Genomic DNA, 22,605 nt, shown 5'->3' on the forward strand with positions numbered 1-22,605 from the left:
CAGCAAGGGACGGGGCCGCCCTGGCCTTCCCCCCGCCCCGGCGCCGCCGCCGCCGTTTCCCCGCACCTCGCACACTGCCTGCCCGCCGCCATCTTTGCTTCCCTCTCACGTGACTCGCCGCGCGGCGCCGTGTTCCCCCCCTCCCCGCCGTCACGTGGTCGGGCCGCCACTCCGCCTCCGGGCCTCACCCGCCGGTCGGGTCATGTGACAGGCGGCAGTGCCAAGATGGCGGCGTCCTGTGAGGTGGGTGCGCGCTTGGCTCCCGGGCTGCGGGGGGAAAGGCCACTGGTCCTCGGCGGGACCCGGCGCTCACCCGGGCAGCGGCTCCGACGCCTTCAGGGCGCTTGTTGCGGCCCGTTCGCCTCAGCTTCCCGGTAGCGAAGGCTGGGTTGCGGGGTGCCGCGGCTGAGGGGGAGAGGAGGTGGAGGGCGGCGAGGAAGGACAGGGCAACGGGAGCCCGCAGCGCTGCGGTGGACACAGGGAAGAGAGGGAGGAGGCAGGTGCTGCAGCGAGGCGAGGGCTACCGGGCGTCTGGGAGCACGTCAGGGGGAAAGCTTCCCCACCCAGAGCTGCTGGGATGCAGATCGCGAAACGGGCAGAAGACGCTTAGTCCGGCTTGAAAGTGGGGGCGATGAGTCCCGTTTGATGTGAGAGAGCGGGAGTGTTAAAAGAGCTTCGCCTTACCTCAAAAGGGTAGAGGAGAGAATGGCAGCAGGCACAAGTAAATAATTCAGCAGTGAAATACATCGTGTTGCAAATTCACAGGTCAGTGGCTTTCAAAGCTGCTGCATTACAGTAAGACACCAGTGTTTCATAGGGTGAAATTCTTGTTTTATAGCCCAGTTGGCAGGCTGCCTGCTGGGGGAAGCTGTCATGTGTCATTACTGATGCAAGAGCTGGGTTGCAACCTTAAAGTTGCCAGACTGAGTGGGAGGCCTTTTTCAGTCTTTGACTAGCCTGTCGTATTTACCCTGCCTCTTCCCAAATAAGCTTTAAACTTCCACTTCTGCCCTCAGAAACAATGAGTGGGACCCCAAACCAATTATTGAGGTAGACATTGCCCATGCCAGTTCTGTTTTACTGACTATATGATTAATTTTTAAACAGAATAGAAGAATTAAGTGTGATGGCAAAAAGGTTACACTTGGCCCAATCCAGCTGTATAGGAACAGTAAATGTAATGAACTTATTTGGCAATCAAGTATTTCAGGCTATATGGATAAGGATGCCAATAAACAATCTATTAATAATTAGAGTTTTCAGTACAAAGTCATAAATAACTAAATGCTCCAGACCCACAGTATAAAGGAGTTTAATGGTACAAACCTTAATAATTACCCAGTAATATTACTACTAAGATCTTGATCAGCTGTATAATCTGGTGACACTATTCAACACTGGATGAAAATCCAAACCAGAACTTTAAATAAATGTCTAGGCTTCCATGAGAGGGCTAATTAGATATTAATAATGAGACTAGGAAGCAGAATTTGATAAGAGTTTATTGCTGTCAGCTTAGGAGTGGGCCAGAGAGGATGAAGCAATCCAAAGGTTCAGTTCAAGCTACCTTATCCATCAGGGACACAGGCAACTGGATCAGCTGTTCTGTTGTTAACAGAAATACAGAAACATACCTTAAAGGAACCCCAAAGAGATGCCAGTATAATGGCATACGTAGGTATGGCTAAGGCATAATATCACATTATGGATAAGGAGAATTGAAGGTTGCCAGAAAGCAATAAACATTGGTGAGAATTACACTATGTTTCAAATGCCCATAATACATTGAAGAAGATAAGATATGATTTAACTTACAGAGTCATTGTGTGTATTGCTGATTATCTCAACTATTCATTTTATAGTCCAAAAGTTTAAGGACAGCTTAGTTTGCAATGCAGCTGTCATTGGCTGCAAGCCTTGATTCAGAGTAGGTAAAGTGCTATAAATGCAGTAAGTGTTAGTAAGACAAGGGGATATAGAAAACAATGACAGGTTTGGATTACGATCAAGAATATCTTACAAGGTTTACTTACTCTTGAAGAATTTGAGGGAAATAGTGCATACCAGAGGTTAAACAAATCACTTATGATGCATTTTGGGGATAAGACTTGCCAATATTTGTTAACATTAAAATATTTCACTTATTTATACAGATGTAGAGTCTGTGTAAAATAGGAGTGCAGGGTTCTTACCTGGAAAATGGGAATCAAGATAGCCAACAGCGAGAAGCAGCTGTGCCATGGGTTAAAGAGAAGCGAAGCCATTACCTTTCTTTAAAAGTAAGGAAAAATAAATCAGACTCATTTACTCACATATGAAGCTGTATAATAGTTAAATCATATGGCTACAACACATCCTAAACAGAGTATTACCAATATGTCAAGATGGACTAGAAGCATATGTCAGAAGAGATATCTTTGTAACAAATATAACCCAGCAGTGCTGTAGAAGCAAAACAACTTAAGCAGCTTAATACTCAGGGTGTGATGAACATCCTGTCATAGCTACAGGCAAGACGAAGTCTGTTCATTTCATTTTCTGTGCTCAGGACTCCAACTTAGCTTATCTTGACAGTTCTGGTAATAGATCAAAATTACATAAAGTATGCCATTTGACAATTTTATTTTTTTTTAATGACTGTGATGTTTTCTTTTCTACTTCTCCTGTAAATACTATGTAGCATTATAAAATACCTGCTGCAGTAGCAGAAGTATTCAATCATAACACCAGTAACAGAAGGGGAGAGAGTATTGGACGGGGTTTTGCATAGCAGTGGGAAGAGAAATATTAATAAAAGGAGGAAGATTCTGTAAAAATACAGTGAAAGCTGCATACCAAATTAGGTTCTAAAATTACCATTAAACTTTTAAATTAACTATTTCAAACTCACACCATCACAATGAAGTGTTCAAGGAATATTTATGGATTGTTTGCTTCACATTTCAATTCAAAGACAGTGCAACAGAAATATTTAAAACCGTATCTGAATACCCCCAGTATCCAGTGGTTCATTTCTGTCACTGCAGGCTGACTTCTGTAATTCTTGGAGGGGAATAACAGTTTGGGCTGATCTGTTACCTCATTGGTTTTATTTTTTTTATTCACCTGTATGTTGTCATTAACAATTAGCACATAACTATCAGTTTAAATTAAGCTTAAGAAAAAAAACAGCTGTGTGAAAGCTTCAGATTTTCTGGTAGTTGTTGCTTCAATTGTTTGGCTGTTTTTTTTCTTTTTAATAGCAATTGCAGTAGCATGAGAGGGAATTCTTCCTAATGGACAACTACTGAGCGCATCGCGACTCCTGTGACAGGTTTTGAAAGCTTGAGCCACGTCGGACTGGAATCATGTTAAACAAGCCAGTGCTGGCAGAATCCCTGATCGTGTTCATCATCGTTCTCCTCGTGCACGCAGTGGTGTGGGACCGGTATTCCTGGTGCGCTGTCGCTCTCGCCGTCCAGGCTTTTTATGTCCAATTCAAATGGGACCGGCTGCTTCAGCTGGGTGGGGCCGTATTCCAGTTCCGTACAGCAGCGAACAGCGGCCTCCTGCCAGCGAGCATGGTCATCCCCTTGTTGGGGATAGTGATGAAGGAGAGGTGCAAGTCCGCTGGCATTGTGTACTTTGAACGTTTTGGCATAGTTGTAGCTTCCACTGGCATGCTGGTTGCTCTCTTTCTGTCTGTGATAGCAGTTGGTGTCACAAAACCTGTGCCAACCAACACTTGCATACTTACTGGTGTGGCTGGCAGTATAATTATCTATACTATGAAGCACTCTTTGACTGTTTCAGAAGTGATAGAGGTCCTAGAAGTGCTGCTAATTTTTGTCTACCTCAGTATGATCTTGCTGTACTTGTTGCCTCGATGTTTTACTCCTGGAGAAGCATTGCTAGTTCTCGGAGGTGTAAGTTTTGTTCTCAATCAGCTCATTAAACGCTCACTGAACGTAATCGAGGGCAGAGGTGATCCCATAGACTTCTTCCTTCTGGTGGCAGTTGTTGGAGTTGTTCTTCTTGGGCTTTTTTTCACTGTGCTCTTCATTTTCATGGATTCGGGTACGTGGATCTCCTCCATGTTTTTCCACATGATGACAGCAGTGCTAGGCTTAGGGGTCATCATGCCTTGGCTGTACAGACTGATCCAGAAGAACCCTTTGTTCTGGCTACTCCAGTTTCTCTTTCAGACACAGACAAGAATTTACCTTCTTGTATATTGGACCTTTTTGGCTGCTTCAGCATGTGGCATAGTTTTCTACCAGAATGCTAAGAGATCATCTGAATCTAAAAAACACCAGGCCTCAACTATAACCAGGAAATATTTCCATTTCATTGTTGTAGCCACTTATGTTCCTGGACTAATTTATGACCGCCAGCTCCTCTACGTTGCTGCAGTACTGTGTCTGGCAGTGTTTATCTTTTTAGAGTATGTTCGGTACTTCAGGATCAAACCATTTGGCCAAACCCTTAGGTATTTGCTGTCTCTCTTCTTGGATGAAAGAGACAGTGGACCTCTAATCCTGACTCATATTTATCTCCTCCTTGGCATGTCCCTCCCAGTGTGGTTATTCCCCAGATCTTGTGCTCCTAAAGGTACCTTGTCTGGGGCAGGAGCACTGGTGCCCTACTCTGGGGTACTGGCAGTAGGGGTAGGAGACACCATTGCCTCTGTTTTTGGGAGTACAATGGGGGAAATCAAATGGCCGGGAACAAAGAAGACCTTCGAAGGGACAATGACAGCTATTTTTGCTCAGATCATTGCTGTGGCTCTTATTCTGATCTTTGACAGCAGTGTGAATCTGAACTCCAGCTATGCTTGGATTCTGGCATCTGTGAGCTTAGTTTCTCTTTTGGAAGCTTACACTACCCAAATTGATAATCTGCTGTTGCCTCTCTACCTCCACATAATGTTTATGGCATAGCACTACTTCCAGGAACAGAGGTTTCTCCCTTTCTAGAGAAAAATGGTAAAAGCTGATGGACTGTAACGAGAGATCAAAGCCAATCTAAACACTGCTTTTGGTACAGCAGATAAAATTGTTAAAAACATAAATGAAAGAGCCATTTAAAATAAAGGGTTTGGTTTGGTCTTGTTTTTCCCTGTTTAAAACATCATGAGTTGGTTTATGTTCTCACAGGAACACAAACATGACTGATAGAAATAGCATTTGTGTTTAATAATCCAATTTAAGTTTCTGCTAGGTACTTGGAAGCAAAGGAAATAGAAGAGGTAAGTCAATTAGAGGGGAAAAAAAAAATAAGCAAACCTCTCAGATGTTGCCGCCTCTCTGTTGTATCAGAGCCAAAACTTGTTCTGCTGTACTGAGTCCTGCCATCTTGTGTTACTGAGCATGTGGACACCTCATTTCTGCATAAGCACCATTTAAACTGTGTTTTGTGAGGATGTGAGTGCAACTGTCCAAACAAATCCAGTCACCATCAGCTGGAGCCATCTAATGCCCTGCAGTGGCCAAACACGGCTTCAGACTCCACAGCTCTAACAGCTGAGTTTATCCAAGCTAGAAGGGTGAGATTTGAGGATGTACCAGACTGGTTATTCCAGACAGTACTAACAAGAAGGTTGCAGTTTCAGCCCTTTTAAACTCTAAATTGGAGTAATATTCTAATTGGAATAATATTCAATATAGGGGGAAAAGCTAAACAGTCACAGATTAAACTAATTATACATTAATCCTGAAAGCAGAAAAATCTGTTAAAGTCAAACTTTTCTAATACTATTACAATTTTCTACTTTTCACATTTTTCAGCTAGATGTTTAATCAAATAATTTATTAAAATGCTTCTATCAGCAAATTGAGTCAAGCAATTTAATTCTATCCCTTTAATTCAAACTATAACTACCATTTTGTGGCCAAAAAACCCACTTCATTTTTATGTATTAAAAACTCCTGTATTGACAATCTCATCAGTTTGCCAAGGGTCCATTAGAACAAAAGGGATTAGCTGTGTCCTCCCTGCCCCTTCCCTTCCCTGAGAAGTGTCCAAGCAGACTTGCATTCCACAATTCTTGTTTGAAGGATGACGTTAACTTCTGACACTTACTTTTGGGAGCAGTTTTGTGGAAGTCCAAGATACCTTACACAAAACCATCCTGCAGTCCTAGTCCCGAGACTGTGTTTGAGGAGTGGCAGTAATACCAGGGTGGAGTGAAACTAGAGCTCTGGGGCAGCAGAGCAAGACAGCGAGATTAGCCCCAGAATCTAATACTGTGTTTGTCCCTGCAACAAGCCAGGACTCAGCCAAGAGAGCATTGCCCAATTTATCCCCCCCTGAGATTTGATACTGCTTTTCCTCAGGATGTCTAAATTGTCCAGAGTTGGTTTTGGTTAACAACACAATAAGTTATCGGATACTCTCTGTAAGAAACCAAACTCGGTAATTGCGCTAGACCGAGTTTCCTTCAGGAAATCCTGCAAGTCCAATCCAGCTTCTTGCTTTTATTTATGCACTTGATGTTTTTGTACATCGCAGGTGGTAGTGCATATACTCAGAGGACAAACCATCACTGCTCAGCAGAAACGTACTATTTAAATTAACTCTTCTAATGGAAAGATACAGAAAAAGCTTTAGCTGCTTCCATCATGAGCCACAGCCTTAACCATTAACATAATAAAATAGTACTGGAGTTAAAAAAGATGAGAGAGATGAAAAGGAGAGGGGTTTTTTATTTAAGTGATAGGAGTTTGGTTGGGGTTGTTTCCATAATTTCAGCATGACTCTAAGAACTGTAATATTTTTAATCAACGCACCCAGAGATCAAACACTCCGCCACAGTTTGCTAGAATACTTAGAAGATTGATTACAAAATTAGACTTCCTGCTTCATTTTGCCCTCAATAGGTTTATGTTTAATCATTGTTATTCAAACAATAGGAGAGACACCTAAGAATAAAAGTCAGACATATTCACATGACACATTCACCTGCTTTGCTGGGATTGACACAGCCAAGTAATGCACGGGACAAGCTCTTGATTTAAACACAAGAAATCACTGAGTATCTGCAAGAAGAAATACTACTTAACTGGTCCCAGTCAAGGTGAAATGGTCTTTAATGGTCTATTATCAAAACCAAAGAAGTTTCCTTATCAAAAGGACTGGGTGACTATTCTGATACCAATAAGGCTCATGCCTGTCTAATGTAGGCTGTGTCAGGGGTCCTTGTCCTGAGAAGAGGATAAATTAATCTTGAGAGCTGATCCAGTGAAAGTTGTATTTAAAGGGAGCACGAACAAACGATCAGAAAGGAATATCGATCAACTATTCACTCCAGAAGCCAACCATTAGCTTCAAGTGTAGAGCGATGGAAAAGGCAGTTCAGGAGTTGGCTGGAGCCTAGGGAGTAAGGAAGAGGTAAAAACAAAACTTCAGAGGCTATTCCAGCTCCGCCAGTGTGACATCAATCCTACCATCAGAAGCTGGGTGACAGGCAGGACCACCAATAAGAGTTTGTCCTGGCTGCTACAATGAGAAGGCTCTAGTTTCCTTAGCTGCTTGTTAGGATGGCAACCTTACCAGTTCTCTTTGCTCCAGCTGGTGTCTTTGGCTTCCATCACGTGGAAGGTGAACACATGGCGAGAAGACTCCGAGCTGTTCAGCTCACTCTTATGGACGACTTCCCCGTGGATGAGAATGAGTCCACCTGTTTGAGAGAAACATTCGTATCGCTTTGTTCAAATTGTGAGTGCTAGATTTAAAATATAAGGGAAGTTGAAAGTTAAAATACTATTTTAGCACTCTTTTTTTCCTCCTTGAGCTGTAAAGCAGACTTGTTTGGGGGTTGTTTTTACCTTTACTTATAGGCAGAGGTATGAACTGGCTGTCGTCGTAGCATGGCTCTGACCCTACAAACTCTACACATGTTGAGGAACCTGAAGGTGTACGGACCATTCTCCGGGTAATTCCACCTGCAAATGCACAGAACATACACACACACACACACACACACACACACACACACACACACACAAAACAAACATCTAGCTACGTTCTGCACTGCAGAGGAACAATGTCTGTGATTTCTCTTGGCAATGATAGGAACTTTATTATTATATTTAATTTTTTCCTTAGTAATTTGGGTAGCTTTCTATGATAAGCAAATATTTAGGATTTTCCAGCTGTGGCAGAAACAGATAACCGCTTTTTGTTTGCCTTTGCCTTTCTGTGCATTGCAACCTAGCCCTTTAGGAAGGCAAATAGTCATACACTTACGCAAAGCCAACCTTTGGTCCATTTCTCTTTTCCATAAGAGCATAAATTACAATTGGAGTGCAGCTGGCTCCAGAATTCATGAGGGATGAGTGCCTTCAAACCTCAAGAGCACTATGATTACACATCACTGAACAAATGCTTAGGGGAGCAACAGTTTAAAGCTGATTAGTGTGCCCTAGAGGTAGTGAGAAACAGAAAACTCTGCTGGTAATGCAGTAGTGGTTACACACACAGAGCAACTACAATCGGTCACAACAACCATCTCATGAGTCTGCACTCATCTGGCTTTGTCTGTGCGTTTCCCTGGGACACTGACAGTTCTCCAGTGGCTTGGATGGTGTCCAAGCGATCCTTGCATAGGCTTGGAGGCTTTCCTTGTTGACAGAGTGTATGTGTGTGTGTGTGTGTGTGTGAAAAGGAAAGATTCAGGATCAGTTAACGGACCTCCCCTTAACAGGCTCTGAAGTAAATAAAAATTCAGGAGGACTGGACTTCCTTGCCCCAGTACCCTGGATTCTTTTTTTCTAGGCTAGATATCAACTCAAAACTAGACACAGTGTCAGTCATGTATACTACCTATTTTTTATTAAAACGTATTGGGATCATGCGATGGACTGGTAGCCAAGAGCAAAATGAAACAGTCAATAACCTGCTGAAAAATGTAGTTGTAGATTTGACAACAGCACAGGGGGAGACCCTTGTAGTAAATAAAGTCACCCTTTCAACAAGCAGGAGTAGTGTGTTTCTGCAGGCACTGCGAGATGCAGAGAACAGAACACAGCCCTGTTACCCTCCACCCCTAACCAAGACGAGAAAGAGTTTCAGAGCACACACCAAGCTACCAGCGACTTACTGGTGTGAGAGCCAGGAATGAACCACAAGCAGCCGTTCTCCTGCGTGGCATCCTCCAGGGCAATCCAGAACCCCAGGACTCTGCCCAGAGGCTCTGTGTGCAGGAAGGTGGCATCCTGGTGCGGCGTCACTGCCATGAGATACAGTCGTTAGGGACTTCTGATGCCTGAGGAATTCAGTACCCCCAGAACAGCAGGTTTGTTCCCCCGAGTTGATCTGACCTACTCTGCCCACCTATCTGTTGTACAGATTAAATCTTACATAAAAATGCCACCTTTCAGCCTATTGCAAAATGTAAAAAGTAGCTCTTTGTTCAAGTTGCATGGGATATAGAAACATTTCTGGAAAATATGGATGCTTTTTTATAATTTTAAGGTTTGGGCCACAAAACTCACAGGCTTAAGTCTGATTCTGAGCCTTTTTCCTGGTAATACTCCTTTTCTAAATGAGTATTATGTACAGTGATAAAGAGATAACACGAATCTCACCTTCACCACCAATGCCAGGTTGCTGCAAGGAAAGAAAGTTGATGTGTGGAAAAAAGTGCTTCACAGCTACCCACGTAACAGGGTCTTATTTCCTGAGTGACAATACAACTTGAATTACTGTACCTTGAAGATATACATGCTTTGCACAACTACTGGTCTCTCAAGGCCTAGTTTTCTTCCCAATTCCTGCAAGAAAACTTTCCAAGATTTATGTTTGTTGTTCTGCACACTATAAAGCATTATTCTTTGAAGATATTTAAATTTCCTTTTACAGACAAAATTACTACCCTTGGGAGTCTAGAAAATTAACTGTGCTCCACAAGGAGATGTTTTTTTCCTCAGACTATTCTAGGAATCAGTAACAGCTCACCTGCACCTTGGAGGAGTGGGTGATTTGCTTGAAGACAGGATCACAAGCATGTAAAGCTAAGGGGAAAGAAGAGGCTCTGACTGAAGACTTCACTAACAGAAGAGAACTTGGCACCTCTCAGTGATAAACTGCAGAGACAACAGCCAAGCAAGATAAATTGCAGCCAGAAAAACTTTCATCCCTCCCAAGAGTGGATATACATGGCTTAGCATGCCTAAGGTGATACAACACTTGTAGATTTGTACAATCTTCTTTAGAGACCAAAAATATAATCACTCACTGGCCACAAACTGCAACTGTATAAAAAAATAGCATACAACAGAGTGAACAAAAATTGAGTATTATGTGATTGTCTCATGCAAACTCTAACAGAACCACCACAATACATGACCCTAAGGCACAGAGGTGAATTCATCCTTTAACACCACAGTTCTAGAGACCTACCAGAAAAAGTAATCACTGCAAAAATGAGCTAGGGCTTCTTTTTGGTGCCCTTTGCAGAGAACCACAGCCCAGAGGTCAGAGCTGGTTGCATGCAGACACTCGCTACAGCCCAGCTCTCACAAAACCATAGAGCAAAGACTTGGAATCGTGCCTCCATCTCATCGCCATCGAAGCTGCCACGAGGACACACGACTGGGTCCAGCAGGGGCTGCTCCTGAGCAAGGGATGAGGCAAGACTCGACCGAAAGGAGTAATTACAAAAAAAGTCTAAAGAAGCCCTTTGAATTGTTAAGCTGCTGAGTCAGCAGGCACTTAAAGTCGTTTTCACTTCCCTTGGAAAAAAAGGTGAAGTATAACAGAATGACAGGGGGACTGGGAGGGTGAAAGTGGTTCTGAGAAAACCAGAGAACCCAGAACTCTCAATACTGAATTTCCAAGTTAGTGAAGTTCAATCTGAACAAAGTTCATGTGTTTGGAGACAGAGTGAACCCTGCTCTCCTTTTCCATGTATTGTTTGAAAACAAAAGGGATCAAAACACAAGTTTGGTAGCTGAAAGAGAGGAAATAGGTCAAACTGAAACCAGTAAGGGTACAGAAAAGGTGCTGGTGACACCAAAGGAGGGCGGACAGCTTCTGTGTTGGCAACCCACCACTGCACAGGGCACAGGCACAGCTTGAGCTGTACTGAATGTGCCCAGTCTTAGGCAGTAAATCAGAGCAATCTCTTACATAAAAGAGACAAGGGCTGAAGTCCAAACTTTCACGTATCAGTGACTCGGCGCTATGCATATCTGAAGCCTCCTAGAAGGGTTTTTTTTGAAAAGGATCATAATGGAAGATTTTTAAGTCCTTTGACAGCAGAGTGAGGGGCAGCACAAGTGAGAGACACATGGGGAAAAGCAAACTGACATGTAGAAATCCAGTTGAAGAATTTAATGCAGCAGCCAAGAGTAAAACAGCCCAGGGTTGTAAAGGCAGGGGTTGTGTGGCCACAATGGCAAGAGGGGGTGAGGTTTGCAATATTTGATGCAGTTGTCCCCAAGAGGCACAGAGAAGCAATAGAAGAGGGAAGTTGCTTCTCTGCTCAGAAAGGTTTCAAGTCAAATGGCCAAGGTTATTTATAGCAAGTCTGGAGAAATCTTCATGCCTGAAAACCACATCCCTTTTTTGCATGACTCTCAAAACCCCTCCCTTTAAACATACCGTGGCCAATCTTGCTGACTGATTTCTCCTTTGGAATTAGGAAGTTACCTATGAAACAAAACCAGAATTTAACATTGTTTGCAAAGCAGGAATTGCCCCTAGAGCTGGAAACTGGCCCCTGACCCCTCACTCAGCCTTCTCCTGTCCCCTCCCTGTGGCTAACTCAGGCCAGGACTTACCTTTCTCATCCAAAACACCTTTCTCAAAGAAGAATCTAATCTTGTCTCCACTGGTTAGGAAATAATCCGAGCTACCCTGCCAGGAGTAAGAGCCCAGTAAAGACAGTATCCTTGTAAAAACATAAATGAACTTTCAATCAAAGTGTTAACACTCACCTGCATCTTTTTCCCCATCAAGCCGCAGCATAAACAGAACAGAGTCAATAGAAATCGCTCATAAATAGGCTTTCCATAGGGCTAAGTGTCTTGGCATTGATTAGGACTTTACAAGAACCTCTCACATGGAGGCTACCCTTGCTTTTAGTTTGCTGGCTGCCTGGAAAATAACCTATTTTCTGTCTGCAGGAAAAGTACAAAGTGACCTGTGAGAGCTGTTTGTGGCTACCAGGGCAACAGCTGTGGGGGCTGAAAGCACAGCAGAGCCACACGTGGCTTCTCCTCCTTCACCCTCTGAAAAGACCACCACCAAGCATTTGTAGAAAGCTGGAGAGCAAATCCCGCTCCCGGCATTAATGTTCAGTTAGGAGAACGAGTCACGTTCCCCCAGAGTGAATCCTGAACAGCAATTTGCGTTTTCCCTTTCCCCTTCCAGCACCCCGATGGGGACAGCCTTGCGCCTCTCAGTACCTGCGCCTGGAGCTGCTCATCTTCCTTGGTGGAGAACTCGGTGCGACAGTGCGGTGGCACTTCCATCTCCGCTACGATTTTCTGAATCTGATTCCTCATGCTGTCACACTCCTCTGCAGTGAAAAAGTGTTCTAGGACAAGGAAACCATCCTCGCGGAACTGGAAGAGACAGGGTGACTGCTCTCCTCCAAAGTCCTCGGGGGAGCAGCACAAAGCAAGAGAAAACAGTTCTGACCCTTTGCTGTGCCTCAGCTCAGTGTGAGAGGCACCCCAGCTTCAGCTCTGCAGCTGGACAACATGCTCATAATTCTTAATTTCAGGAAGGGTTTATACTCTAAAAAGATAGTTTGTTAACAGGCTCAGATTTCATTCAGTTATGACATACCTCAACCTCTCGGTCCACAAAGCAAAGATATCATCGCTAAAGCCTCTGTGGTTTAAGGATATCTTACCTAAGATACACAACCAGCAACTATTAAGTTACAAACCCTGCTAACATGAACAGAGCAGTCATACCTGCACACCGAATAAGAATGAGATTCCTTTACAAGACGAAAAGGGTTGTTTTCTCTAAGGGAAAAACTCCTGGGTGATGTCTCACAGATAACTACACAATCCCTTACAAAATGAAGTGAACTCTGTTGGCACTACTGTTTCTTTATATAGAATACCCTGGAGATTATCCTTCGACAGGCAGATTTCGAGTTCACGGATGAGACCTGAGCAGCGGAGACAGAAGGGCACGAGAGAAATTCCTCCAAGAGCTCTACAGAGCAAGTTGCCCGATGGAAGACTTCGTAGCCACAACGGGGTCCTCACACACACACAAAATGAATGTAATGCAAGAAGCTGAGAAGAATATAGTGTTTGTAAAGCAGATCTTCACCAGAGGTGACTACAGGTTAACTAGTAGTGACCATATCTCACAAGCAGCGTTACCAGCTGCGCTACAGACAGGCTCCTTCCCCAGAGGGCAGTTCCTTACCTTTCGGATCTGATGCTGGGTTACAAACGCCATCGGGGCAGAGGCTCCCAGGATCCCACCAGCAGCACCAGAAGCCACCCAGGCTCTGCAGGGCTGACTCCCCGCCTCTTCACGTGATCCTGAGCACCGTGATAACAAGTAGTGCTGGGCAAGCGAACTGTTGCGCAGCCAGCAGAGCTGCCTCACGAGGAATTGTCCCCAACTCTGGCCATTTGTTCCTGGCAGGGACACTCAGGGCTGCAAAGTTCTGCTTTGGCTCTTGGTGTTAACAAAGCACACAAAAACGTTCTGCTCGGGTGTGAACACAAAATTGATTCACTTCTTAAATCAAAGGAGAAATCACTGCTTTAATTAATAACCCAGATTAAAAAAAACCCAAACAAAACAACCAAAACAAAAAACCCCAGAGCAGTTAAAATGGTAAACAGTGGGAAAATAAGATAAGGAAGGTAAAATAAAATTCAATGAGGATGAAAAGATCTAACAGCTTTGAAACAAATTTAAAGTGGCAATTCATGCTCCTACAGAGCCCTTTACGCTGTCAGCGAGCCCTGCCGGTGCTTCAGCACCTGAAAGGGGCTCCAGCAACCCATGAGATGACAAATGTCAGACTAAAGGGTGTTAAAGCTAAAAAGCTTTCACTAAGGATTTGGGAAAATTCATAGAGCTGTTATTTTCAATCACAGCTGCTCTTTGGCGATGTACAGCTTCACTTGCTCCGTTCACTCTCCTGCAGCTCCAAACGTGCATGTAAATAGATAAACCCAAAGCCACAGTTCAAACCAGAGGGAGAAATGCAAAAAGTAGATCTAAAAGGCAGAAGAGAGTGAAGAACAGACGCTAGCCCAGCGGTGGCGCTCCCCACCAACACATCCTTCCCACTGCACTGGAATCCCAGGGGCAGATTTTTCTCTCCAGAGAAGTGTTTGGCTCTTGCAGAAAACACTGAAAAGATCCTTTCAGCCAGACTTCACGAAGTAACATCGTGGGGGCGGTTTTATGCATCACTCACCTAGCCAAAAGAAAACTCAGCAGAATGAAGGAGTGCAAAGTGCTCATGGGACGGTGGTCACTTCCAAATATATTTGCTAGCAACTGAAAATCCATCTTAAGAGATGGGGGGGAGGAATGTCTGCTAGTCTGTAAGGGAACCCACTCTAAAGAAAAATCTCTCATCTTTTTTTATTAAAAAGGAAATTCAGTGTTTTCACTGGAAAACCTCTCTTTGTGAGCATTTACAGTTTCTTTTCAAACTGTTCCCTGCACAGAATTGGATACGAATTCAGTAGCTTAAAAAGCTAAATTCATACACACTGGTACACACTCCTGTGCCACTCCTCCGGGCTCTGCGTTACCTCCATCAGCTGTCATGTCGTGTACTTCTCATTCCCAGTCTTTTTTTACCAGCAATTTAGTACGTCATCTTCTCCACTCCCCACCTTACGCACACATGATGACTTCAGAAGCTGTTTCAGTTCATATGCATGACAGTAAACCGCAGTTTTCCTGTTGTGTGGATTGTTTTGAGCAATATAACCAGCAGATCGCAGCACACAACACAGCAAGTACCAGAGAATAACTGACTGCATAAACTAGGAGAGGCATCTTGGTTACAGCATCAATCATCAGCATCTGTTCTTAGGATCCCTCCAGTTCTTTGTTGCTCCAGGCATCCTCCTATTTTGAGGCTTAGAAAACTTTTTCTGCAAGAGGAAAACCACCCCCACCACATAATGCCCCCAAAAAAAGGTCAAAGAGAAGGATGTCATCTTTGTAAATACCTTCCAGTAAGTTTAAATAAGGAAGGCAGAAAGGACAAAACTGGGAAATTACCCCCTTTTTCCTCTCCTGCCTCCCCCTCGGAGAGCTCTTTTGCAGACTATTAAAGAACATTTTCTCTTGCCAACTCCACGAGAAAACTGCACTTCTGGTAAACTCCATTGGAGGCTGCCAAAGCCCATCCCATGTCTGTACCAAAGGTACAGGAGCAAGTGGCATCTGGAACATGGACAACCCTGCAGCAGACAAAGCACAAGTGTTTCAAAGGCCTTTCTGACTGGCACAATTATCCTAATTTCCTCCTCAATAAGAGTTTCTCTTGAAACTATTTGGAGCCAAGCCAGCTTGCCAGTTCTCCAGAGCTTAGCACTCCAACCAAAACTGCTGCTGTTGGAGCTGCCAGGGTTATTGGGCAAGCAAAAATTTCAGCTTGATTTCTTATCACCTCTCCTCAAGTTATTCCATATGATCAGCAACAAGTGACAGAATATTTATTGAGAAACAAAGAGCACAGGAACAATAACCAGAAAGTCTATTTAAATTGTATATTAGTTTGTAAAATGGCATAGATACTTGAATACTTTTGTTTTCCCCTGTATTGGCATTCCATTCTTTCCAAGTTATCAGAAGCCTCAGAGATGCAGTAATTTTCCATCAAGAGAATTCTCATTAGCATCAACAGGTAAAAACAAGATTGTTACTTGCTTTGAAAATCAACAAGGTAAAAAGCTTAGGGTGTGATAGGGCAAGAGGATTTTTCAAGAATAAAACCAATATACTCCCAGCTGCCTCTGTTGAATCTTTACTCTATGGTTTTAAGTGAGTTACATAGAAAAATTGGAATCATCAGGATTAGCAGTCTTTTTCCAAAGACAGATCAGTTCTTTACCCTTGGATTCTTTCCCCATCACTGTACTAGTCCTGCAGGAATCCAGCAAGCACCAGTTTTCTTTGATGATACCTTTCATTCTTTCCTTTTGCTCAGCTATTCAAAGAGCTGGTAAATCCTTGCCAAAAGGAACTGCAGTACAAGAGAATCTTAAATGCCAAGGAGCATTTTGTCCTCTCCTTTCTTAGTTTAGTCCTGCTAAGCATTTCATTAAAAAAAACTCATCAGTGCCAATAAGCAGCATCAGAGCCCACAACCTTTCACCTGTTTCACAGCCTGCTCCCATTTTGTCACTGGAGTGAGGCCAATGTCACTGTAGTCAAGTAGTCTGGGACAAAGGAAGCCAGGGAAGGCAAAACACAAGAGAAATACCTTTCCATACAATAAATGAGCTGCACAAACTCAAACTGGTTTTGAAAGTTACAGGCTGAGTCTTTGTAACACATCATGAAAGTGCTCACTTAGGAAAGATGCTATCTGCCAGCATTTTCAGTTGAAAGAGTAGTGCGTGGGGTAGGCAGACAGCTAGGAAACACACACTTTGTTACCAGCCGTTGACTGAAGACACTGTTTCTACGGCAACAGGCAGTTTTCTCCATTGACTTCAGTCCCTATCCCCTTCCTAGGGACCAAGAGCACAATCTGCATTTTGAAAACCCAACTGAGTTTCTATAGGTCTATGTAGACAGTACTCCCAACAGTCCTGTATTTGGCAATGAAACTCTTTCAGCTATTTGTTGAAGTGATGGTGAAATCAGTAAAGCAGTCCAGGCTTGTCGCTGAGCAGGACCTCTTTTGCTGTACATCTACTTTTTGCTTATTCATAAAGGAATGTCATAATCCACAAGGACTCATGTGATGAGTAAAAAAACCCAATAATCCTACACAACAGCTGGAATTATTAACATCGATCTTGCTTTTCAGAAGACAGAAGTGCCTCTGCATACAGAAGAATTAAAAAAAGCAGACATAAAAGGAGAATGCAAATTAAAAATTAAAACTTTTATTCTGTTAAAGTGTCCAGTCTTACAAGTCTTTCAGAGAAAACAATAGCAGCCTTCAGTGCTTAAGGTGGAGGTGCTGTTGATCAGCTGCCCAAACAATCCCACATACAAAGTGAATGTCATGATTCTGAAATGTTACATCAAGTTGCAGGTCTCAGATGCCAAACCACAACCCTGCTCGTGCATTTACAAAGTGGGAGTGAACAATGTTTAAGCCATGAGTAGTGTCGTAAATGGACACATTTGTCAGCTGTAAAAGATGACTCAGGCTCATTAGCCCCCTTCTCATTAAATCTCCTATAGAAACATTTCCCCCATTGTTCAATAAAATTCCTTTAAAGGAGACAGAGGGAGGAAGGGAAGGGTAATTCCAGAAATCCTAAATTAAGTCAGTCTTTGTGTGAATTTCCAGAAAGTTCATCTTTACTACTGGGGTCCAGCAATTCACGTACAGCTACTTTTGAAAAGGGATTTCAGGGGTAAGATTTCTGGAGAATTTCGTATTTCCAAAGCAGTTGAATATTAACCTACCACTGCAGCTGAAGGGATGGAGGGAGAAAAGTCTGAGTCAAACAATACTCTTGTCCAGTTCCAGTTCTGCTTCATGCACTATTAGAATGCAGGTAAGACAGAAAACTCAACTCTGTTTTGGCACATGCTTAGTAAAACTACAGGATCCACTGTGTGGCCAGACAGCGGAGGGGGGGAAAAAAAAAAATTTCCTTTTCAAAAGTGAAGTTTAAGCAATAGTTTTACTAGTTAGCATTCACACAGCCTTACCTTAGGTAACATTTCAGAGTAGATGACTCTATGGTATGACAATATTGTTTGTCAGTGAGAAGTCACGCCAAGAGTTAAGAAATCTCTCCATGGTTGAAAGAAAAAGAATCAGAGGGAACAGCTGGCTTCAGGCAGAGACTATTAAAAACACACTTGAAGGAACAAGTGCCTCTGTGGAGAAGTTACATTAATATATCTCTAGAGAAGGCACAGCTATTAATGAGGAAAAAAAGAGAAAGTTATTCTTCCCCTGAAGGAGGACTAAAAAAAAAAAAAAATCCCAAGAGCTCAAACCATGCAAGTCCCTTCCCAAAGCAGAAAAAAGGTAAGGAAAGGAAACAATGTCACAGATGTTGAATTGATAATATTTGAAGTTTTTTTCCATACACATCATTTGTAAAGGATGTGTTATTGTTCTCAAAATTCCTAGAATAATTTGTTAGAGAGGAAAAAAAAAACAAACAACCAAACAGGATTTCACTGTGGTTCAGCAACAGAAAGCCACTTAATACTATTTATGGTAATGAACACCAAGAACTTTAATTAAAATGAAGTGAGCTAAATGGAGTGTATAAATGGTAATAAGAAAAAATAAAAAATGAGGTAGGATATTATCAGGAAGTGACAATTAATACCAAAGAACACCACATCATGAAAGATACCTGTAACAGCTACTTAACCAGACTGGCAGAGTAAATTAATTCCAGCTGCTGAATTAACGACAGACCAAGTCATAAAATCAGAAAACAATCTCAAAGTACAACTTCAGCTAACATTCCAGTGCATAGTTTCAGAGATACAGCAAGATTTAGCACATTTAATAGGCTTGGTATTCCTTGTCTTTCAGCTGGTTCAAAATAATTAGTTGCAACTTACTACTTTTTGGGGTATTTAGCAGGAAAGGTAGAATTACTAACCTTCAGTCCTAACAGGATGAGTGTGCTTGTGATCTACAGGAGCTCCAAGAACTCAGTCAGCTCAGAAGTGCTATTAAGGAAACAGTTGGTTTTAATTCAAGTTATTGTATGGTTTAGCAGCTAATAAATAATCTGGTTTGCTACTACTAGAGTGCTTTGAAAAGCCTGTCAGGAGAACAAGACACTGACCAGACTGTTGATTGTTTGCTTAAATTGAACTTTTTTTTTTCTGAATGCACAGATCAGTCTCAGAAATAAAACCCCTGAACTTCAGTTTAATGGAAACTTAAAGGAGGAAATATACACTGATTGAATGCTTGCAAATGAGGAAGGATTGTTGATGTAAGCTCATCCCTCAGACTGAGCAATCCAGACAAGTATGGGAAGTGGATGACTCACTCTGCTGTGGGTTGAGTTCTGCAGGAGTCCCGAGCAGTAAATACATTCAGGACCTCATGGTTTAGACCCTATCATCCTTGAAGTTTTAAAGCTTCTTCCATCTCACCACACAAGACTGATACTCTGGAATCAGTATATCTATTTGAGGGAAGACCAAGAAGCACATATCAGGAGTAAATAAAACATATTGCTCTCTTCCAGAGTGGCAATGTATTTTTGTGCCACCTGTTTCTGGTACAAAAAGTTATCAGACTGCTCATCATTCCAATTTTGCCACACAGGAAGCTATCTCAAGCCCTAGCAGCCACGATCTAAAAAACTGAGCTTGGAATATTGCAAGAGCAGCAAAAAGCTAGTGTTTTCATGCGTGATCAATACTGGCCTGTCTTATAATTGCTTTGTAGACCTCAGGCATAGGGCAGTCTCTACTCAGCAAGCAGCAGGAGTACAGCTCTGTTATTTGCTCAGAAGTTAGAGACAGTCTCTCATTTCTAGCAGAGTAGCCTATTGTCCACTTGTCCTAGGGACTCAGCACCGAGATACGTGGCAGTTCAGGAGACTTGCAAGCTTCTAGAAGCACTGCAGCACACTTTCAGGAGCTGCTTATAGAAACTTCTAACATAGCTGTGTAAAGGTTAGTTTGTGTATCTAAGACCACAACTAGAATCAAGAGTCAAAGCACTCATCTACAATGATCTAGGCATACAGAAGAAATCTCTCTGCTCCTGTCAGCTAGGTGAAGATCCTGCGAGGTGCTCTGCTCTTTCAGTCCCATCTAGTCTAAAATACATGTGTTGTAAACCAGTTAGCTAGTGGCCTTGAACACAAAACAGTTCAAGTCTCTATTCAGTAGCCATTACTCTCTAGCACTATCTTTTGGCACAGAGTAAGGGGGGGAAAAAAAAAGTTTCCTTCAAACAATCCCCACACCCAGCACGAGGAACTGACTGGAAAACAGTATTACTGTAGCTAAGCCTGAGAAGCACTAAGCCCACCTAGCAATTTCTGCCCTCTCTGTTGATCCAAAACGCTTGTGCAAATAGAACAAGTACAATCCAAGCAGCATCAGCAACAATATTTCCCCGTCCTTTCAGCAGTGGCCGCAACTAACACAATTTCAAGACACTAACCCTGTTAGAAACAAGAAGAGCTTTTACAGTACCCTGCCTCCCAGGGAGATTTAATTACATTATTCCCTGGACTGTTTAAACTTTTCATAGTGAATGGACTAAGGGAGGCAGAATTTACATCTTTCTTAAAAGCAGTTTTATAAACAGATCTCCTGGATTTTAATGTAGCTTTATTTAAGCATCTGAACATCAACAAATCCAGCGCCCAGTTAACATTGTTCATGGTTTCAGCATGTTTAGTGTATATATTTTCATATCTTACATCTGATGAAGAAAGCCACAGTGTGCCTTATTGCCCCAACATCCAAGGGATCACCACGATTTGCTAAGCCAGGGCACTCACTGGCTGCTTGCCAGGAACTGCTCTGGAGATGGCTGCAGCTTCCCCCTTTTGTACACATGGGAGGCCTCCAAACTTCTCATGCCAGCACTTTGGAGCCAACCTGATGTCTGATGCAGAGTATTACAACCAGGACCTGCAGGTCCTTGAGCCTCCTCTTCCTTCTGATGAAAAAGAGCAGACTTAGGGTGTATTGTAGGCACACCTTAACCACCCCACCTTAAGGACATGATTATCAGTAGCTATTACAAGTTATCTACCTCTGCCAGTGCAGAAGGTTGGGGTTTTTTCTGTCAAACAATACCAAACAGGTCAGACTTGTTTCAATAAAAACTGCTCTGTCCCAGGGATCTAGAGGAACTCAGTCCACGGAGGATTCTCATACCACTCCTTAACGCTGACAGAATGAAAGGGGGAAGAAATAGGAGGACAGGTTTCTTTTCCAGCACCAATTTCAATCAGAATTAGCCTCTTATTTACATCAAGAGGTGTAACAGGAACTGACAGCTGTTAAAGTGAGAGGACAACAGGAAAAAAAAAAAACCAACCCAAAAACAATCAAGCAGCTCCATAGACTGCACTCATGAAAAACACTGGCAAAGCATCTAACAGCTTAAGGGTTGGGGGAAGCAAAAGGTGCAGAGGAAACCTGAGTGTTCCTCTGTACTAACACCACAACCCCAGGAGACACCCCAACACGCTGGCCAGTTGTATGTTCATATTTGATACATCACAAAATATCAGGAATTTAAAAGTAGCTTAAAAACTTTAAAAGCCAGATCCTGAAGCAACTCAGTGCTTCTGGGTGAGTAGATTAGACAGTCTGACTGCTTTTTATCCAGATCTTACTCACACTATAACCATCCATTTCAGAACAGGCTAAAGCTCTGGAATTATGTCAGTTAGTGCCTCCAGCACACCGGCTGGAGAAGGATGCTACGTGATCTACTCAGAACAAGTGACTTGAAACTGTTAAAATAGTGCAATCTTAAAGAACAGATAGTTGGGGTGGTTTGGTTCCTTCTCCAGGGGCAGAGGAGAAGGTGTGGAGTGCAAAGGGGAAAGACAATTGATTAAAAAAAAGATCCTGCATTCAAGCTGATGTCTGAAAAGTTTATCCCCCAAATTCTAATGCCAGCATCTAGATAAAATCAGCTGTTTGTATCCTATCCCACCCCAGAGTGGGGCCTCACTGACTGAATCTCCAGGTCAGAGGGGAACAGTACCAGGTGTCACAGAGATGCAGGTTCAAGAGTTTCCTAGTCTCTTGATCTTTGCTTGCAGGACACTGGACACTCTCAGTCCCTGACACATATAAGCCCCATCTGGAGCAATGCAGCAATCGCCACATTTCATTTTCTCCTCCATTCAAAGGTGTTTCTTCTCACCAGTACCATCCACCTCACCCCACTTCCTGTCCAGAAGAACAGCAACACCTCTTACTCCCACTGGCCCTTGCTCAGAGGCCAACTAAGCTGTCTGGATCCTCATCCTGATCCCAAGCTTCCCCCATCCTGCATCTGAGGCAGGAAGCAGCCTCATTCAGAGTCATGTTTGTTCAGGGACTCCTTGGCTAGTCTGGTTGTGATCGGAAAGGAGAAAGGGGAGGATCTGGGGAAAGGGGGACTGGAATGGCCTTTTGTCTCCTTGCTGGTCAGAGGCTTTTCCCTTTTTTCAGGGGTTCAAGCTTGCTCTTTGTCCGCCCTCCACAGCCGCTCTTTGACTTCCAAGGGCAGTGTGTTGAAGAGGTCCTCCTCTACCACAAGCCCACTGCGTTTCAGCAGAGGACACTCTCCCAGCTCCACAGGCAGGCACTCCAAGCGGTTCCCTCGTAGCTCTATCTGCGACAGATTTGTCAGCTCTCCAACCCGGGATGGGAGCGACTGCAGCACATTGTTTCCCAGGTTCAAGGTTCTCAGCTTCCTGCACTGGAACAGCTCTGGTGGGAGACTCTCAATCTGAGGAAAAAAAAAAAAAAAAAAAAAAAAAACCA

At 43.1% G+C, this 22,605-nt stretch overlaps 4 protein-coding genes across 9 annotated transcripts in view; 1 reads left to right on the top strand and 3 right to left on the bottom strand.

Annotated features, from left to right (window-relative positions):
- Positions 1–139, bottom strand: part of NUP188 (nucleoporin 188) — a 29,157-nt gene extending 29,018 nt beyond the window's left edge. The window contains exon 1 of the mRNA XM_026860193.1: positions 67–139. Coding sequence (XP_026715994.1) covers positions 67–92 — 26 coding nt within the window. The 5' untranslated portion in view covers positions 93–139. The remainder of the gene's footprint in view (positions 1–66) is intronic.
- A 40-nt stretch (positions 140–179) lies between these two features.
- DOLK (dolichol kinase) lies at positions 180–5,109 on the top strand. 3 transcript variants are annotated; one of them, XM_026860194.1, is made up of 2 exons: positions 180–243; positions 3,243–5,109. In XM_026860194.1, exon 2 carries the CDS (start codon positions 3,348–3,350, stop codon positions 4,917–4,919), a length of 1,572 nt encoding a protein of 523 aa, XP_026715995.1. In that variant the 5' UTR covers positions 180–243; positions 3,243–3,347; the 3' UTR covers positions 4,920–5,109. The 3 variants fall into 3 exon arrangements, with proteins under 3 accessions (XP_026715995.1, XP_026715996.1, XP_026715997.1); XM_026860195.1 differs by lacking the exon at positions 180–243 and adding an exon at positions 644–765; XM_026860196.1 differs by lacking the exon at positions 180–243 and adding an exon at positions 1,603–2,279.
- A 1,569-nt stretch (positions 5,110–6,678) lies between these two features.
- Positions 6,679–13,499, bottom strand: PHYHD1 (phytanoyl-CoA dioxygenase domain containing 1). 3 transcript variants are annotated; one of them, XM_026860197.1, is made up of 12 exons: positions 13,375–13,499; positions 12,390–12,548; positions 11,919–11,924; positions 11,763–11,838; positions 11,584–11,631; positions 9,937–9,992; positions 9,690–9,752; positions 9,567–9,588; positions 9,080–9,208; positions 7,806–7,922; positions 7,531–7,657; positions 6,679–7,350 (listed from the first exon to the last, which is right to left on the bottom strand). In XM_026860197.1, exons 1-12 carry the CDS (start codon positions 13,405–13,407, stop codon positions 7,305–7,307), a joined length of 882 nt encoding a protein of 293 aa, XP_026715998.1. In that variant the 5' UTR covers positions 13,408–13,499; the 3' UTR covers positions 6,679–7,304. The 3 variants fall into 3 exon arrangements, with proteins under 3 accessions (XP_026715998.1, XP_026716000.1, XP_026715999.1); XM_026860199.1 differs by lacking the exon at positions 13,375–13,499 and adding an exon at positions 12,906–13,356; XM_026860198.1 differs by lacking the exon at positions 11,919–11,924.
- Positions 13,500–17,008: 3,509 nt separating this feature from the next.
- LRRC8A (leucine rich repeat containing 8 VRAC subunit A) overlaps positions 17,009–22,605 on the bottom strand; it is a 23,139-nt gene continuing 17,542 nt past the window's right edge. For both annotated transcript variants that reach the window (XM_026860593.1, XM_026860592.1), the window contains exon 4: positions 17,009–22,570. In XM_026860593.1, the coding sequence (XP_026716394.1) occupies positions 22,295–22,570 (276 nt within the window). In that variant the 3' untranslated portion in view covers positions 17,009–22,294. The remainder of the gene's footprint in view (positions 22,571–22,605) is intronic.

Source organism: Athene cunicularia (genome assembly GCF_003259725.1).
Source record: "Athene cunicularia isolate RWA chromosome 17 unlocalized genomic scaffold, athCun1 chr17_part1, whole genome shotgun sequence".
Classification (NCBI taxonomy): Eukaryota; Metazoa; Chordata; class Aves; order Strigiformes; family Strigidae; genus Athene; species Athene cunicularia.